This window comes from Anas acuta, chromosome 25 (genome assembly GCF_963932015.1).
Source record: "Anas acuta chromosome 25, bAnaAcu1.1, whole genome shotgun sequence".
In the NCBI taxonomy this organism is placed as follows: domain Eukaryota; kingdom Metazoa; phylum Chordata; class Aves; order Anseriformes; family Anatidae; genus Anas; species Anas acuta.
Window position 1 is genome coordinate 5,660,106 of NC_089003.1, and position 17,769 is coordinate 5,677,874.

General features: G+C 58.7%; 3 protein-coding genes across 5 annotated transcripts; 2 read left to right on the forward strand and 1 right to left on the reverse strand.

The window, feature by feature from the left end:
* Positions 1–54: 54 nt before the first annotated feature.
* Positions 55–6,569, forward strand: CCDC103 (coiled-coil domain containing 103). Of its 3 annotated transcripts, none has more exons than XM_068660926.1 (4): positions 55–159; positions 670–923; positions 2,821–2,953; positions 5,911–6,569. In XM_068660926.1, the coding sequence occupies exons 2-4, from the start codon at positions 781–783 to the stop codon at positions 6,379–6,381; spliced, it is 747 nt and encodes a 248-aa protein (XP_068517027.1). In that variant the 5' UTR covers positions 55–159; positions 670–780; the 3' UTR covers positions 6,382–6,569. The 3 variants fall into 3 exon arrangements, with proteins under 3 accessions (XP_068517027.1, XP_068517028.1, XP_068517029.1); XM_068660927.1 differs by lacking the exon at positions 55–159 and adding an exon at positions 224–250; XM_068660928.1 differs by lacking the exon at positions 55–159 and adding an exon at positions 315–336.
* A 146-nt stretch (positions 6,570–6,715) lies between these two features.
* FAM187A (family with sequence similarity 187 member A) lies at positions 6,716–9,607 on the forward strand. The gene has a single exon (XM_068660925.1). It carries the CDS (start codon positions 7,893–7,895, stop codon positions 9,138–9,140), a length of 1,248 nt encoding a protein of 415 aa, XP_068517026.1. The 5' UTR covers positions 6,716–7,892; the 3' UTR covers positions 9,141–9,607.
* Positions 9,608–10,674: 1,067 nt separating this feature from the next.
* On the reverse strand, positions 10,675–16,494 carry GFAP (glial fibrillary acidic protein). The gene is made up of 9 exons (XM_068661088.1): positions 16,006–16,494; positions 15,262–15,322; positions 14,961–15,056; positions 14,716–14,877; positions 13,912–14,037; positions 13,525–13,745; positions 13,308–13,351; positions 12,618–12,703; positions 10,675–12,254 (listed from the first exon to the last, which is right to left on the reverse strand). The coding sequence occupies exons 1-9, from the start codon at positions 16,467–16,469 to the stop codon at positions 12,213–12,215; spliced, it is 1,302 nt and encodes a 433-aa protein (XP_068517189.1). The 5' UTR covers positions 16,470–16,494; the 3' UTR covers positions 10,675–12,212.
* Positions 16,495–17,769: the final 1,275 nt, after the last annotated feature.

Here is a 17,769-nt window from a genome sequence, read left to right on the forward strand (position 1 = left end):
GGAGGGGACCGGGGGGAACCGGGGGGGCCGGGCCCGGTTGTGTCAGGCGCGGCCCGGGCAGCCTCACGGGGCCTGGCGCCACGCGGCCGGGCGCTATGGCAACGGGAGGGAGCTCGGCACGGGCGGCGGGGATGTCGCGATAGGAGAGAGGGGGGTGGGGTGAGCAGCCCGGTGGGATGTCGTGATAGGAGTGAGGGTGCCGGGGTGCAGTCCCTGGCAAAGTTGTCGCGATAGGAGTGAGGGGGGTGGGGTGGCAGGGTGCAGAGACCGGTGAGGCTGTCGCGATAGGACTGAGGGTGCTGGGGAGCGCAGCCCGGTGGGGATGTCGCGATAGGAGTGAGGGTGCCGGGCTGCGTGGCCCAGCAAGGCTGCCGAGACAGGAGTAAGGGAGGCAGGGGGGAGGGGCGGTGGGGTGCAGTGCCCACCGAGGGTGTCGTGACAGGAGTGGGGGTGCTGGGGTGCGCAGCCTGGCAGGATTATCACGACAGGAGGGAGGGAGGGGGGCCGTGCTTGCAGCCCTGCAGGGCTGTCGCAACAGGAGTGGAGTCCCCCTTGCTGTCTGTGCGTGGTCTCATGGGGCTGTCGTGATAGGAGTGGGGTCTCTGGGGCTGGCCACGAGCCTGGTAGGGCTCTATTGCGATAGTAACAGGGATCCGTGTTGCCATTGAGGTGCTCAGCCAGGCTGCGGCAACAGGAGGCACTGCCCCCACAGCTGGCCAGTCGTGCCTGTCGCGATAGGAGCTCCCTGCCCGCTCTGGGTGCCCGCAGCCCCGCAGGGCGATGGAGGCGGACGGAGCCCTCGACCTGGGCGCGCTGCACCGGGAGCTGCGGGCGGCGCTGGCGGCCGACGAGAAGCACGCGAGGGAGGACGAGGCCAAGTTCCGCGCCGTGCGCCAGCGGGTCGGCTCCTACGAGGAGTTCAGGTCCGGCCGAGGGCTGGCCCCGCGCATCACCGTCCCCAGGACACCCTGAGGGAGGATCCGAATTGTTCCATACCCTGTGGAGATCTGTTAGTGCCGTTGGCTGCGGTCCCTGGCCTTGGCACCGAGGGCGTCGTGTCACGTCTCGGCACCACGGAGGCTTTGCTTGGTGCCAGGTGGTCTGGACACGGCGCTGACGCAGCCCCCAGGGGGTGGTGGTGAATTTTCAGACCTCTTGTAGCACAGATGGAAACGCACCACAGGCTGCTGGGGTCACCCAGCTGCTTCTGAGCTCACACCTTGTTCCAAAAGGCTCCAAAAGGCTCCAAAAGGCTCCAAAAGGCTCCAAAAGGCACCCTTCGCTCCCGAGCTCCCTGTGTGCGCTTTATGCCCTGGGTGGCTCTGAGCATGGCCTGACGGTGCAGTAAACCTGGCTTCAGGGTTCCCAGGGTGCTTGAAAACTCTGTGGTCCCTGTGACACAAAGCACTGATCTGAGAACTGGTCTTGTTTAAGGGTGGCTGAAAAAATTGGCAGCGTAACTCCTGCCTGCTAAGGTCTCAGCTGTACCAGCCTAGAAGTCTCTTGCCGACTCGCTGTCACCAGCGTTGTGCCGAGTCCGAGGCACTGGTCTGTGGACAACCAGCTACCCGAAGGCGTTGGGTTTACCCCGCTGCGATGCTTTCCCTGGTGCAGCACAGCTCCTGGCAGCCCGTCGTGACCTCCCATTCCCCTCCCACTCCTCCAGCCCCAGTTGGTGGTGGTGGTGTGGAAGGACAGGGTGGTGCACCCACCTAGGTGTATTCTTGCTCCCAAACCCGTCACCCGAGGCGGTTTGGGAACAGATTTATGATCCGGGGATGGCGGGGATGCTCCCTGGAGGAGCAATGCTCCTAATGCCCTCCTTGCACAAGTCCCCATCCCTTGACATATGCAGAAAGATCTGCAGACAGATCCAGGGCTCTGACCAGGCTTATCCAGGAGCGGAGCAAATTGCATTCATGGCCTCATCCTGCCGGAATTTGGTCACACTGTCGGATCTGTGAAAGGGGGAAAGTTTAAAATGGCATTTATGGCGTTTTTTCCTGTTACTTTCTCCCCAGTCCCTGTAGAAGGATTCCCTGCTGCAGTTTTGTCAGCGTAGCTGCTAGAGCACGATCAAAGATCACACTCCTGCTCAGTACAGAAAATCTGCAATGCAACCGTGGCGTTAGCAGCTAGGAGCCATCCGAGGGAGGCGGCAGAGCAGCTCCTCGCTGTGGGTGCAGCGTCTTCACCAGTGAAGGCTGCCGGTGTAGCAGCAGGGACCTGGACTCCTTCAAAAATCTCCCGCTGGTCGCTGGGGGGGCTGTGGGCTCAGATGTTCATCCCATGGGGTGAGAGGAACGAAGTGAGCCACTGAGTCCTGCCTGCTGTAGGTAGTTGTAGGCATCAGTGTAATGAGGCGCTTCAAATGAATCCACAAACACGTACCTGTCCGGCGTTCTGCAAGCTACAAAACAATCCTTAGGGCCTGTAGGATTGTAGGGCCCAACACCACAAAAGCTTCACTGTACCATAAGAAAAGAGCAGGAGAAGAGTGTCCTGCCAGTTCCTTGGGCCCTGGCTCTGACAGGAGCTGCTGGGTTGAACTGGCAGCGCCCTGCCCGTGTCGGGCAGGAACCACGGTGCTCAACAGCAGGGCAGCCTACAGGGCAATTCCTGCCTCGTTGGGCCTGATGGCTGGGTTAATATGCAGTGTGTGAGGAGGATGTGCCTGCCAAGTGTCCCATGTGCTGTCTTTTCTTCTGATCCCTCTCTGATGCCCCATGATCTGAGGAAATGGTCTGCCTGGCAGGAGGCACTGCGGAGGAGTGCAGCCTCAAAGCTTTTGGTCTTCTGTCCCCTTCCTGTTGCCTGCAGGGACATCGTGCTGGCATCACACCTGAAGCCTCTAGAGAAAAAGGACAAAATGGGGAACAAGAGAAACGTGCTGTGGAACCCTTGTGCAGGCCACACTAAGGGCCAGCAAGCTGGTGACGTGGAGATACCCCAGGTAAGGGAGATGCTTTCTGGGACTTTGTCCACATCTAAAAATTACTCCAAAATAATTGGAGTATTATTTTAAAGCACAAGAGTTATTCAGAATTATTTCTACACGTGTGTAGTGGGTTTACGTGGCAAGGTTTGGTAGCAGGGGGCCATAGGGGTGGTTTCTGTGAGAAAGATCTAGAAGCCGCCCCATGTTTGGGAAGGGCCCCGTTGTTTTCCAGATCTGAGCCAATAAGCGATGTTGTTTTGCGCCTCTGTGAGAGCATATTTAAGACAGGGAAAAAAACGCTGCGACACACAGCAGCCGGGAGAGTCAAGGGAGTGAGAAACAGCCTTGCAGGTGCCAAGGTCAGTGTAGAAGGAGGGGGAGAGGTGCTCCAGGCGCCGGAGCAGAAGTCCCCTGCGGCCTGTGGTGAGGACCATGGTGAAGCAGGATGTCCCCCTGCAGCCCATGGAGTACCACGGTGGAGCAGGGTTTCACGCTGCAGCCCGTGGAGGAGACCACGGTGGAGCAGGTGGCCCTGCACCGATGGAGGCTGCCGCCTGTGGAAGACCCCTGCCGGAGCAGATTCCGGGCCGGACCTGTAGCCCGTGGAGAGGAGACCACGCAGGAGCAGGTGATCTGGCAGGAGCTGCTGCCCGTAGGGGAGCCAGGTTGGAGCAGTTTTCTCCTGAGGGATGGACCCCGTGGTACGGACCCATATCTGGAGCAGTTCTGGAAGAGCTGCTGCCTGTGGGAAGCCCACGCCGGATCAGTTCATCAAGGACTGCATCCCGTGGGTGGGACCCCACAGCACAGGGGACGAGAGTGACCGAGAAGGAGCGGCAGAGAAGAAGTGCTGTAGACTGACCATAACCCCCATTCCCCCGTTCCCCTGCGCCGCTCGGGGGGAGGAGGTGGAAAAGGGTGGATGGGGGGAGAGGTGCTTTTGGTTTCTTTCCTTTGTTTCTCACTTCTCTAGCTTGTTAGTAATGAGCAATAAATCTTACTATCTGTCTTCTTATGCTGAGTCTGTTTTGCCCGTTACACTAATTATTGCGTGATTTTCTCGTCCTTATCTCAATCCTTGAGCCCCTTTCACATATTTTCTCCCCATTCCTCTTTGAGGAGGGGGAGTGAGAGAGAGGCTGTGGTGGAGCTCGGCTGCCCACTCGAGCGGAACCACGACAACGTGAACAAGCCCTCAAAATCCCCAGGAACACTGAGTTAGATAACCACAGGGCTCAGTCTTGGCCCCTGCTTTGTGGCTGGTAAGGGCTTGCACCAGCTGCTTCAAGGAAAAGCTGCTTCAACCCTGTGGGAATGTAGGACCAGCTGCACAGCGCCGGGCCAGAGCTCCCAATACCCTGCCTCTGCCGGTGGCCAGTAACAGATTCTTGGGGAAGACTGCCCTCCCTTGACCGTACTCCTCCAGCTGGCTGCAGTTTAGAGCCCGGGAGCCAGGCTGTGCATCTGGATCATCACGCTTAATAGATGCAGATAACGCATCTTCTGTGAATGTAGCCAATTCTTTTTCACCCCACGGTTTAATTATGCATGATACAGAAAAGTGCGATTTCGTTTTAAACCTGCTGCCTGATGAGTTCATTGGGTGCTCCCCTTAGTTCTTCGGTTGTGGAAAACGGTGACAAAACCTTTTATATCCAGGCCATTTGTGATTTGACTGACGTCTTTCCTGCTCCCTTCAGCAGACTTTTCCCAAGCTGGAGAGTCCTGGTTAGTTGGATGTCTTCTGGTATGGAAGGCGTTTTACACTTCCATTGCCTTTGTTTCCCTTCTCCCTGGTGCTGCGTTATCTCGTATGGATAAGAGGGGCCCAACTGCAGTCAGCATCCAAGGCTCAGACACCCACTGGATTTATAGAGATATAAAACAATCGTTCTGTTTTATTCTCAGTTGCTTTCCTATTAGCTCCCAATATGGGCTTTGCCATTTTGACGGCTGCTGAGAATGAGCTGATGTTTTCGAAAGAATATCTGTGGTGACTCCCGCTAGCCCAGTGACACGATGACAGTGAGACTCACCTGCTTGATGGCAGCTACAGTGGAGCCTGTCACTGGACATTTCCCTAGCCAGAGATGTTTTGCATGGATGTTTCTCACAAGCATTGCATGAATTTTTTGACAGTGAATTTCATTTGCCTGTTTATTGTGACATCCTTTTGCAGCTCTTCTAGGCAGCTTTGTATTTGCTTGGAGTGAGCAGAGATCTCCCCAGAGCAAACTCTGTTCCTAATCCCATTAGTGCTTGGGCTCAGATCTCCAGGGCTTCTGCATTTTGTGTTTAGACACAGCCTGATGTTGCTGTGCCTTGTTCTCACTATCTGTATAAAAGCCTAAACATTTTAATCCTTCTTCAGTCTGTGCATCAGTTAAGTCAGCAGTGGTGAGTTCAGCAGTTCAATTACATATTGTATAAAACAGGATTTGCTTTTATCTGAGATGCCACATTGAGCTTGGCTCTCTCTTCCAGTCTGAGGCTTGTATGAATGCAGTATGTTACAAGACAGTATGTTAGAGTCATCAGTGTATTTTATGGGTTTTATGCCCCTTATCTTTTATCTGCTCACCTGTTTGATTTGCCTGATGGTGCTCAAGATGGAGACAGGTTTTTTGCTGAACTACTGCAGTTCCAGGATAGCGTTTAGTGTGTTTGGTTTTGGTTAGGGATTGGATTACCCCACTGATGGTCTGTGTTCATCTACACTGTGCTTCAGGTCTCACCTATTCTTCCTTTATTTTCCTCTTAAGTTTTCTGGTTTCTTCTGGGCTTGATGGACCTGATATTTCTTCATCTTTCTGCATGTTTTGCTACCTCACAAGCTTTACGCAGCCCTTTGTGCTATCAAAGCGTGTATTAAAAGCATCTGTCAGACACACCCACAGACTGATGAGGGGGGAGTAAAAATCTTCAAGTGGGAACAAAACAGAAAGAACTTGACAATTATTTTTTTCCTTCAGGAGCTGGATCAACTGCCTGGAACCTCTGCCGAATTTTACCGAGATTGGCGCAGATACTTAAAAAGCGGAAAAGAAAAATACCAGCTTTTGCTTAAGCTCGAAGGGAAGGCCTTGGGCAGAATCTTTCAGGCTGACTTGGGTTTTGGCCTCCTGGGTGAATTCTTTGCTGTGCTGGCAGAGAACATCTGTCATGAAGACAGAGATGCTGTCCTTCAGATCTTACAGAGCCTTTCTGGCACCAAGCGCTTTGGGTTAAACGTGGATCTTCTGAGTGAGTCGGAGAAGGAGAGCACCAGGGATTTGTTTAGGAAGCTGCAGAGCATGAGCAGGGATTATTGGACCCCTGACCACTTTAGTGGCCCAGACAGCTGCAAAGCAGAGAGGGAAGCTCACCTCACAGACGCCAGCTTGCAAAAGGAAGCTGAGGAAAGGATAATGATGGAGCTGATGAAATGTTACCAAGTCAGCTGAAGGAGCAGAAGCACCAGGGTCATGCAGAAGCAGAGTGGAAAAGAGGCTTACGGCTTGGCATTGGCATCAGATACTGTGTGAGACAGTTAAGGATAATTCAGATACTTTTGGAGTGTTGCTGTACATTTCCCTGTACCTGGGAGTCATCCAGAGCAATAGTTCTGCCAAATAAAAGTTAGTTACAGAGAGGACTCTGTGTACGTTGTGATCTCTGGGGCAGAGTGTCCTCACAGCACAATTCTGTGAGAATCTCTTAGATGGGGAGAACAAATGAGAGAAAGAAAAATTAGGCAGGCATTTATGAAGGAGAAGCCAAAATTCAAATAGTTCCCTCCTTTTTCCATCTCTGCCATTGTCACTCAGGATTTAAGAAACGTAATCAGTGGCACTTCATGCTTAACCATGCAGCCGCTGAAATTAGGCTGATGAGAGTGCAAATACTGTGCGAGGTGGTATATCTGGGGCTGATCCAACAGCTATTTTAAGCAGGTCATGAGGTAAACCTCTGAGATACTGTCCTATTGATATTGGACACTATATGGTTTGCCTAAATTCTACATAAATTTAAATTCAAAAGGAACTGACAAATATCAGTCCAACAAAGAGACTCTCTGGTGCTGCCAAATATTGTGTCTAAACTGACTAGCCTTTCTTAGGCTGCAGGCTTCAGGAAGACTCTCATATTGTACAGCTCAGCACCTACCCACCAAGTTCTCTTTCTTTTTCTGGCCTGGGAAGATCCTCAAGCTTCTCCTGAGGCATCTGAGGAGCCCAGGGTTGGTTCCAGCATCAGCCAAGGCAAGGAGGATGTGAATGAAAAGCCTCCCTCGATCGCTCCAAGAGAGGGAGTCTCAAACATTGCCTGTGTGGTGGGTCTTCAGCACACACACTTGGACAGCCAACAGGCAGGATGCAGAAGTCTAAATACCGTGTTTGTTACCTCTGGTTCTGGGCTACAGAGGTCAGCTGCCATCAGGGGAGGTTCTCTTCCATGATCACTGCACTCAGAAGAGTTGGTGCAATCCTCAACGTTTACTTCTTTCAAGAAAACAGCAGCGGTTCCCTTCTTCCCACCACGCAGGCTGCATTTTGCCTCCACAGCCATGCTACAGGAGTGGTCTCTGCTCGTTGCCCAGTGGCACGATGCGCTCTAGAGCAGCTGGAAACATTCTAGAGTCCACGTCCCGGACACACAGGGACAGGGACAGGCCACGTCCCAGACAGGGACAGGCTGCTGTAGGGCAGGACAAACATTCTCTGCTGCAACAACAGATGCATGCAAGTGATTCCCACCAGTTGTTACGCTGGGATGAAAGATTTTGGCTGTTATTTGATCCCTGCTGTCAGCCACAGGCTGGGCGTCCAACTTCCGAAGTCTCTTACAAGCCCCATCCCTGCTGAGTGAGCTGGTGTGCGTGCCCTGGTCCCTGCCCTGGTGCCGACACCACCAACCCCGTGCCACACCGAGGACGTGGCTGGGTTCATTCTGCTGTCAGCAGAGGCTGCTGGGCATGATGGAGACCGGGCTGCCAAGAGCTGTGCTTCTCCTCTGCATGGTAGATGTGCTCCACTCTTTTGCGATTGAAGAGAAAGAAGATGTCTTCAAGCGAATGGTTTGTCCTGCTTTCCTGATGTTTGACAACGCCGCTTACTTGGCTGACATGACCTTCGAGCTCCCTTGCAACTGCAAGCCCGAGGAGGTCTCTAATGTTGTCTGGTACTTCCAGAAGACCATGAGAAGCAAGGAAACCACGGTCCTGACGGACTTTGCTGGCAATGTGGTTGTTGACTCAGGCCATATCCACGTGGGCAGCAACGTGCTGAAGCGTTTCAGCATCCGGATGTTCAGTCTCATCGTCTTCCGGGCCCAGGTGACAGACTCGGGCCTCTACCTGTGTGGCACTAAGAAAGGGGACTTCTTCTACGGCTACGACGTGGATGTGCAGCCAACCAAGCACATCACGGTGGCTTTTGTGGACAGAGGCGAGCACGTCCGGGATGACTACACGGGGAAACTCTTCAGTCTCTTCACCACCTTCTGGGACTGGACCAAATGCGACCGCTGCGGTGTGAGGGGCGAGCAGCGGCGGATCGGGCTGTGCTACATGCGGAGCGCCAAGCTGCACCCCCGCTACCGCACCGCCCTGCCCAACGTCACCTCCTGCGGCTCCAGGGCCGTCTCCACGTGGCTTCAGCGCCGCGGCCGCCGCTGGAAGCCTGAGGTGGCCATCCGAAGCTGCCTGGCCCCTTGCGTGAAGGAGCAGAACCCCCAGGAGGGGGTGCAGGCCATCTCCAACATAATTTACAAGCTGGGCCAGAAGCCCTGGCTGCCCCACGTCCCCACGCAGTTCCACAAGCATCCAGTAGGAAGAGATCTGATCATCGCCTGCCCGGGAGCCCGGCCCGAGCACGCCGTGGCCTGGGACAAGGACTCTGTCCGGCTCTACCGCTCCAACTTCCTCGTGGGCGTCAACCAGAGCATGCGGGTCTTCATCGACCACGGAAACCACCTGCACATCCAGCGGGTCCAGTTCAGCGACAAAGGCACCTACTTCTGCTGGCGGGAGGGCCAGCTGGTGGCCGGCTTCCGTCTCAGCGTGGGCCACCAGCGCCAGCGCAGGCGGACGCTTGACGATCCCGAGACGATCTACGCCGTCAAGGCCATCAGCACGAGCTACGTCCTCATCAGCATCATCTTCGTCGGTATCCACGTGTGCCGCTGCTGTCGGCAGGTGTTCAGGTGTCCCGGAACGACGTAGCGTCCCCACGCAGCCCCGACAGGCCACTCCGACACCTTGGGCCATTATTTCATGAGAAATTTATAATGTTTGGACCATTAAAAATAAATGGGATCGAAATGCTGCCAGCACCTACTCATCCTCCATTTTGGGTTGAGAGCGCAGCGGTGAGGACTGAGATGGAAAAGTCCCCGTGCTGCTGGGCGGTACGGCGTGGTGGGACAGAGGGGATTTCACACCACCACGGGCTGTTCCTGGCCCCTTGTGCGGGTTTCAGTAGGCTTTTAAGCTCAATATAATCCTTTTTGAATAAATACTTGGAGTTGTTGCTGTATTTTCTTGCCAAGCACTACAGAGTTCTCAAACCACATCAGTGATTTATTAGGGCTGTTTTTCTAAGAGTCCACTGTAATCCACCGAACTGTTTTACTCCAATTAATTCTGGCTTTTCTTAGATTTTTTTTTTTTTTTAGTTCTTTTCATTGCTGAAAACTTTGACTGCCAACGTTTCAAAACATCCAGTGTTTGTTTGAGATCCTTGCTGGAGCAAACCTGTCGTTAAACTTTTGAGTTTAAACATTTATACTTTTGAAGGAAAAAAAGAAATCCAAATGAAAAGAGAGGATATCTTTAGAAATTTTCTTGTTTGTGTTTTGTTTTTGGTGGTGGTGGTTTGATGTTTGAATTTTCCCAACTCAGCATGAACCTGTGAGATATTTGGCTTTTTATTAAGCCGTTATTTATGCGTTGCAAAAGATGTCCTCCAAAGAGGACGGCATCTCTGCAGGCTTTAGGTGGCCTCTTGTTTGCTCCTCAGTGTGGAGCACAACTTCTCTGCTGGGCTCATCTCTGGTCCTTTTTCCACGGAGGTGACCTGGGGGCTTCAGCTTTCCTTTCTTTTTCCGGAGAAACCGGCTGTCCGGGTGGCCAGGCAGCACTAAGGTCCCGCAGTGCCCAGAGCCTGGGCTGCTTTCCCGGTGTGCAGGGTCTCATGGCACCCTCTCCAGTGGCTATATCCAGCCTACATGCACTGGCCACATCCTTGCACCCAGGGCCAGGCTGGGACTCCCAAATTCCCAATTCCCAATGCCACTCACCCACAGCATTTTCTGCTGCTTGCCAACACAACCCATCCTCACCGGCCATTCACGAAGTCATTAGGAATTAACCACTGGTCCTCGGAGATGCAGCTGACACCCAGGGCTCCTCCCAGGGGCCAGGTTTGGGGCTGAAGACCCCCAGAACAGGTCTGTACTTCCCCTCCCTCCCGCTAGAGAAGGGGATCTCTCCTGCCACACTGCTGGCTTTGGGGGTTATTCCTGCACCACGCCACAAACCCTTTTGGGTGTTCAAACCACACACAAACATCCAAATGCATTGGCCATGCCCTGGGGTTCAGGACTGAGCCTTCATCCCCCACAAGGAACCTGCCAGCAGTGGGTTTGGGCTCCCAAAGGGCCCCTCTGCCCTGGTTAATCCTAAATAACCCATGGCACCGGCATCTTGTCCTGTGGCTGGGGCAGGCGCAGAGAGGCAGCTTGCAGGCACAACCATCGAAGTAGCACTTGTGTAAGCTTTATTTCTCATCTCATGCTGCCGCAGACATTAGGACGTTAATTTTCACAGAGCTGGGAGACACAGGCGACAAAGGGGGCGAGGGGGATGGCAATGGAGTGGCATCTGTGTGCTCATCCCTACGGGCTTATGGGGTACGAGAAGCGCTGCTGGGGGGTTGCTCCTACGTTAGGTGGCAGTGGGGCAGGTTTTGCTCCTGGTAGTGGCTAAATCGAAGGTTGGGGACGGGGGCTGTGGGTGAGCACCGGGCTGGGTGATGGCCCCAACTGGGTGGTATGTGCTGGTCTGGGCAGGGGAAGCAAGGGAGGATGCGTGTGGGGCCAAGGCCACGTGGAGCCTCGGGACAGGGAATTTCTGCCGAGTCCCTCTCATGCAGGAGCCGGGCTCAGGCTCTGCACGGCCAGGGCTTGACGTGGGCAGCCCCGGTGCACTGCGGTGGTGGGACTCGTACTGTGAGCTGGTTGGGACAGGCAGGACAGGGAGGGCTGCCCGTCCTCTCCCAGCACTCCTGGGTCACGGGAGGCACCTCCTGCTCCGAGAGCACCCATGGGTGCCTCAACACCCTTCTCCTCCTTCTCCTCTTCCTCTTCCTTCTCCTCCTCCCTCTGTCCTCACTCCCCCCACCCTCACCTCCACTTTCACCTGCATGGGAACCCCTCAGGTGAGGGGCCAAGCACACGGCCATGGGTCCCCCCCTTGCCACGAGCTCCTCTGGACTGTTTCCTCCACCATGGTGATGGGGGCACCTTGGTGGGGGCACCCACTCTGGGCTGGGACAGCCCCATGGCTCTGCGTCCTGGAAAAGCAAATGAGGCTGCCCCGCCTGCTGTGCCCATCGCTGCTCCAGCCCCACAGCCCCCTGTGCCCCCAGGCACCCCTTGTTATCCCCACTCCGTCACCTTTCACACCATCCCAGCAGCTTCGGCCTCCCTGCACAGCTCCATCCTCCTCTTCCTCCTGCCCGTGCCTCTTGGCTAAGCCCACCCAATGCTCAGGGATGGGAAATGTCCCTGGCCAGCCGGTACCTTGCCCCCTCCAGCCCCCCCCAGGATGTTCAGGGCCCGGGCACAGGGGCAGATTCAGGGTGGCCTCCTGGAGCAGAGAGTGGGCAGCGGGGTGGGATGCAGGGAGAGATGCTCTTTGCACCATTGCCTTTTCCAACTGGCATGCAGAGATCGAAACAGGATGGACTTCCTCGACAAACATCAGCGAGCCAGAGACCCAGGGCGCACGCTTGGCATGGCCCCCAAAATGCCAACTCTGCTGTGCTGTGGGACTGGTCGCTACCCAGTACCGCTCACCTCCCCCCATGTCTCCCATCCCCTCCCCACACAGTGCCCAGCCCCAACCAGGGGGTCGAGGGGTGGTGGGAGAGGCGAGGGTGGGCAGGAGGGAGGTGCCCCCCAGAGCACCCCCACCTCATCCCGCGGCTCCTGCCCGGTCACTGGGGTCCCTCGCAGCGTCGGACGGCACCTACGGGGCTACGGCTACAAGCGTGGCTGCTGCGGCTCGCCCGCCCTACGCCACCTCCTTGTGCTCCTGCTTGGACTCCTTGATCACCTGGAGGCAGAGAGAGAGGGACCGCCACCGTCACCCCAGCTCCGGCCCTCCTCCCCTCCTGAGCCTTCCTGGGCTCTGAACGAGCTTGGGGACAGGGACGGGGACAGGGACAGGGACAGGGACGGGGACAGGGATGAGGATAGTTTTCTCTCAGAGCTGCCAGGCTCAGCTCCACCACGGTCTGGAGCCAGCTTGCACCGTGCTGGCAGGGCACCAGGGTGCCCCGCTCCCTGCCCAGGCTGCTCCTGGTGCTGAGGGATGGTGGCCCCACCTGCGTGACGAGCAGCCCCCTTTGGGGACACCCTGCGGGCAGGCGGGGATGGAAGGGAAGCAGCGTGGGAGGCATGGATGAGGACTTCCCACCTCTCCATCTCTGGTCTCCACAGTTTTGACCACGATGGTCCTCTTCAGGTGAGCTTCTGACAGGGATTTGGCGTCCAGGCTGGTCTCTGGGGGACGTGGGCAGGACACGGCAGTGACCCCAGTGTCCCGCGTGCGGCCCCTCCACCCATGCACAATTGAAGGGGCCCAAAGGGAACGTGTTGGGCTGGAAAACCCCAGTGGAAAAACCCATGGCAGTGAGCAGCCCTGGGGATGTGATCAGCCTCAGGGACACGGATGACCCTGGGGACATGGTTTGCACTGGGGACGTGACTGGCTTCAGGATGTGGTTGGCCCTGGGGACACAGCTGGCACTGGGGATAGGATTGGTCTTGGCAATATGTTTGGGCTTTGGGATGTGGATAGTTTTGGGATGTGGTTGGTCTTGGCGAAAGGGTTGACCCTGGGGGGACAGATGGCATTGTTGGCCTTGGGGACGCAGCCACGGCACACTCCTCCCCTCCATCCTGGGGTCCCCTGTGGCACAGAGGGACCTGGCCGCAGGTTGGTGACAGGGACAGGACCCTGGAATCCTCGTTCCTTGAGATTCGGAGGAAAACATCCCACTCCTTCTGGATGGGGCAGGGCTGGCCAGGATGACACCTCCTCCCCAGGAGCCCCCAGGCCCTCCCGGCCCTCAGACCCCACTCCCAGCACCACCATCCTGCCCACCTCGGATCTGCAGGTTGGAGAAGGTCTGCACGGGGATGGTGATCCTGTGGGAGCGACGAGAGCGTCAGGGACAGTACCATGTCCCCACCGCCCCACACAGCAGCTCCGCTCTGCCCAGGGCTGGGGCAGGAGGGCTGGGGGCTGCTCCTCACCCCCAGAGGGACCGGGAGGCTGTGGGGATGGTTCGGGGCAGGATGAGGCCCCGCTCTGCCATCACCTGCTCTCCTCTCCCTCCAGCAGCTTGCGGTACGTGGCGATCTCGATGTCGAGGGCCAGCTTGACATTGAGCAGGTCCTGGTACTCCTGCAGGTGCCGCGCCATCTCCTCCTTCAGGCTGCGGATGTCCTCCTCCAGCCTCACCACCGTGTCCTGGTAGCCGGCGGTCTCCAGCGCGTAGCGCTCCTCCAGCTCCCGCAGCTGCCTCTCCAGGGACTCGTTCTGGGGGCCGCCAGGGGACGCGGTGCCCTCAGCGCCCACCTCCTTCCAGGAGCGAGGGGCTCCCCACGGTGCCCACTCAGCTCCCACCCGGGGCTCAGCTCCTCAGCAGCATCCCCGTGGTGGTGGCCCCTGCCCAAGGCCGTGTCCCCCCCTTTGTGGCACCTACCGAACCCCGCAGGGCCTCCAGGTCGCAGGTGAGGGCCTGGAGCTGGCGCCGGTACTCGTTGGCCTCCTGCTTGGCCGCACGCAGGGCCTCCGCGTGCCGGGCAGCCGCATCCGTCAGGTCTGTGAACTGGGGGGGGGGGGACACACCATGGGGCAGGGGAATGGGGACACGACCCTGATCTGCTCCTCGGGAGGGACATGGCCCCAGTGGCACGTGCCGGGGGACCTGTCCCTGCTCCCACAGGAGGGACGTGGCCACGGTGACACAGGAGAAGGGGGAATGTCCCTGCTCCTGCAGGATGGCGGGACAGTGCCATGTGTCACTGGGGACGTGTCCCTGCTACCATGGGATGACAGGACAGTAGGTGTGGGGCATGCCCCTGATGGCACCTCGTGGAGGCATGTCCCTGGTCCCTTGGGGTGGAGGGATGGTGGACGTGGGACCCGTCCCTGATGGCAGGTGTTACAGGACATGTCCCTGCTCTTGCAGGAGGGAGGGATGGTGGTGTGGGTGGTGTGGGATGTCAACGGGGACGTGTCCCTGCTCCTATGAGACTGTGCCCGTGGGACCTGTCACTGCAAACACCTCTCTAGGGACTGTGACTCACCAATGGGGACATGTCCCTGCTCCCCCAGGGCCCAAACCAGGACACGGGACACGACTGGGGACAGCAGGGATGCCAACCCCCCGGTGCCACCACCCTGCAGAGTCACCCAGCCCCGGGAGAAGCTGACCCCCTCCCCACAAAGGTGACATCCCAGGAGGGGGACAGCACCCACCCAGCAGCCAGGTCCCACCTCACACCTTGGACTTGTACCACTCCTCGGTCTCCTGCATGTTGCTGGTGGCCATGGCCTCGTACTGGGTGCGGATGTCGCGCAGGGCGGCCGTCAGGTCTGGCTTGCTGGCGTCCACCTCGACGTGCACCCGGTGCCGGGCCAGCTGCTCCTGCAGCTCCCGCAGCTCCTGTGGGGCACCGGGGGTCAGCACAGAGCCCCCTCCCCAGTTCCCCCACAGCGTGGTGGTGTCCGTGGTGTCAGTGGTGTTACCTCCTCATGCACCTTCCTGAGGAAGGCCAGCTCGTCCTGCAGGGACCCCACGCGGCGCTCCAGGTCGAGGCGAGCCAGGGCGGCGGCATCGACATCCTGCCACCAGAAGGAACAGGACAGGAAGGAACGTCCCCAGGGTGGGCTCGGGGCGCTGCACCCCACACCCCTCAGCCCCGCTTGGCCCCATCCCAGCCCTGCCCGGTCCCACCAGGAGCCCTGGTGCTGGGGGGGGGGCTGAGCCCGGCCCCGCTCATGCCCTGGGGCTGGCAGCACGCAGCCAGGATCCAGCCCTCGGCCTCACCTGCCTGTACGCAGCCAGGGTGCTCTCGGCCTCCAGCCGCAGGGTCACCTCCTCCTGCAACCTGCAGTGTCACAGAGAGGCACCGTTACTCGTTGGGCACCGTTCCTCGTTAGACACCTTTCCTCGTTACTCGCAGTGGCTGCTTGCAGCTCAGCCCCGTGCATGCACCCCCCTTTTGGGTCCATGCAGCTCTGTGGTGCTGCCTGCGCCCACCCTGTCCCCATGTCCCCCACGCCACACACGTGTCCCTCACGCTTCCCCTGCACGTGACCGTCTTGGCCCTGCACCCCCAGCACGCGCCCTGCGCCCTCATCCCCACCGCCCATGCCCAGAGCCCTACCAGCCCCCAGCTCGGCCCGTGTCCCATGGAGTCACTGTTCTCAGCCCCGTCACCAGCCTGGGGACAGCCTGATCCCCTCCTGAGGTCACCCCGATCCCCTTCTGGGGTCACCCTGGTCCTTGTCACTGCCTGGTCCCCAGGGCGCCCCTGGTCCTGGTGGCCACCCTGATTCCTGGGGACACCTGGGGATTCCTGGTCCTTGTCACCATCACGGTTCCAGTCACCACCCTGGTCCTCAGGACAACTCTGATCACCATCCCCGTAGCCACCCTGGTCCTGGTGGCCACCCTGATACCAGCCCCCGGGGGTACCTCGATCCCTGGGGACAACCTGGTCCTGGTGCCCCCCTGGTCCCAGTCACCGCCCCGGTCCCCAGGCCAACCCCAAGCAGGGCAGCATCTTACTTCTGCCGAAGATTTCCGAGGTCCTCGGCCAGGTTGTCCCTCTCGATCTCCACGCGGGCCTTGGCGTTGTTCAGCTGCTCCACGTGGCGCCGCAGCTCGCGCAGCTCCTCCTGGTAGACGTCGGCCAGGCGCGAGGGCTCCTGGTCCCGCGCCTGGTTCAGCTCCAGCACCAGCATCTTGTTCTGCTGCTCCAGGAGCCGAACCTTCTCGATGTAGCTGGCGAAGCGGTCGTTGAGCTCCATCATCTCCACCTTCTCGTTGGTGCGCGTCTCCCTGAACTCCGAGTTGAGCGCCTCGGCCAGCGAGAAGTCCATCCTGCCCGGCCCGGGGCGGGGGGCCCAGCGGAGGCCCGGCTGCGCGCTGAGGATGCGGGGCCGGCCCGGGGGGCTGCCGGGGAGCCCCCGGCGCACGGAGGTGGCCGAGCCGAAGCGGCGGCCGTAAGAGGACAGCCGCTGGCTCTCCATGCTGAGGGCTGGGCACGATGTGTCCCGGCCCCGAGCGTTTTATGGAGCGTGGGGGCTCCCACCCCTGCCAGCCGCCCCCGGCGCTGGCCGTGGGCCAAGGAGCCACAGGGCGAGCACAAAAGCCAGCCTTTGTGGCGCCCGGCAGGGACGGATGAGCCCTGGCAGACAGCCCGGGCGTCACGGCAAGGCCTCCGGCCCCCTGCCCAGACCCCCCCGCCCCAGGGTTTACTCCACTGCCAGCACCCGGGGCAGGAGGCAGGGCAGGACCATGGCCATGGGCACCCTGGGGCACCGCTGGTGCTCGGTGCAGTGCCAGGGGCACCGTGGGTGCTGGCTGGGTGCTGTTTCAGAGGGTGCTCACTGCAAGGGCACGGGGTGTCCCTGCGCCCTGGGTCCTGTCCCCACAGCCACTGGCCCCAGCTGTGTCTCCAGGTGCTCAATGGGCCGAGGTGTGTGGTGCACACACACCTGCACACACATCCTTGTACACACGCGTGTCCATGCACATCCACACGCACAAAGATGCCCCCACATGTGCACCCCTGTGAACGCCTTTTCAGGACGTGGATGTGCTCACAGACATGAAAAGGCACCCACATGCACACACAATCCCTCTCACTTGTGCCCCTACAGATATGCACACGCGATATCCACGGCCAGGCACACACGCACAGGGCTGCACTTGCACATCCTCCCCATACGTACACACCCAGCAATGCAGCTACACACGTGCATGAGATGAGTGTGCAACAGCGTGCACAGACACACACCTGCTGCTTCCCTGCACGTTGCATGCCTTACACACACACATTGATCCTCCCAAGCACATGTACGCGGTGTGCAGTGCAGTGCAGACGCACACGTGCATGGCCACCCCATATGAGCACATACATGTGTGCACAAGCACGTGCACACCCACCTGGCCGTGCACACGCACACACATGTGCACACACTCTCACACACACACACACACATCCATGCTCACACTGCCCGTGCTGCCCCCCAGGACAAGCCCTGGCTGAGCACCCAGGCGCCACAGCCCCGTTCCCCACGGCTGAAGCACCCCGTGGGACGCCTGGCAGCGCAGGTAGGCTGCTAATTAAAGCTGCTTTTAATTAGCCATCTGAAGCCTCCCAAGTCCGTTCCAGCCCAGTGGGGCTGTGAGGGCACTGGGCAGCGTCTGCCCCTCGCTGGGGCCTGGCTGGGGCTCGGGGCACCGCGTCCTGCTCCCAGCCCTGGGCCTGATCCTGCACACGCGTGTGCACGGCCCTGTCCCCGCCACCACCCCCTGCACCGGCCT

What these genes read in the sequence shown, in the direction of transcription:
- CCDC103 (XM_068660926.1), top strand. Translation starts at nt 781, where the DNA reads ATGGAGGCGGACGGAGCCCTCGACCTGGGCGCGCTGCACCGGGAGCTG. An exon ending in GGCTCCTACGAGGAGTTCAG is followed by an intron (nt 924 to 2,820) that starts GTCCGGCCGAGG and finishes TGTTGCCTGCAG; the next exon opens with GGACATCGTGCTGGCATCAC. An exon ending in GTGACGTGGAGATACCCCAG is followed by an intron (nt 2,954 to 5,910) that starts GTAAGGGAGATG and finishes TTTTTCCTTCAG; the next exon opens with GAGCTGGATCAACTGCCTGG.
- FAM187A (XM_068660925.1), top strand. Translation starts at nt 7,893, where the DNA reads ATGATGGAGACCGGGCTGCCAAGAGCTGTGCTTCTCCTCTGCATGGTA.
- GFAP (XM_068661088.1), bottom strand. Translation starts at nt 16,469, where the DNA reads ATGGAGAGCCAGCGGCTGTCCTCTTACGGCCGCCGCTTCGGCTCGGCC. An exon ending in AGGAGTGGTACAAGTCCAAG is followed by an intron (nt 14,038 to 14,715) that starts GTGTGAGGTGGG and finishes CCCCCCCCCCAG; the next exon opens with TTCACAGACCTGACGGATGC. An exon ending in CTGGAGGGAGAGGAGAGCAG is followed by an intron (nt 13,352 to 13,524) that starts GTGATGGCAGAG and finishes TCGCTCCCACAG; the next exon opens with GATCACCATCCCCGTGCAGA.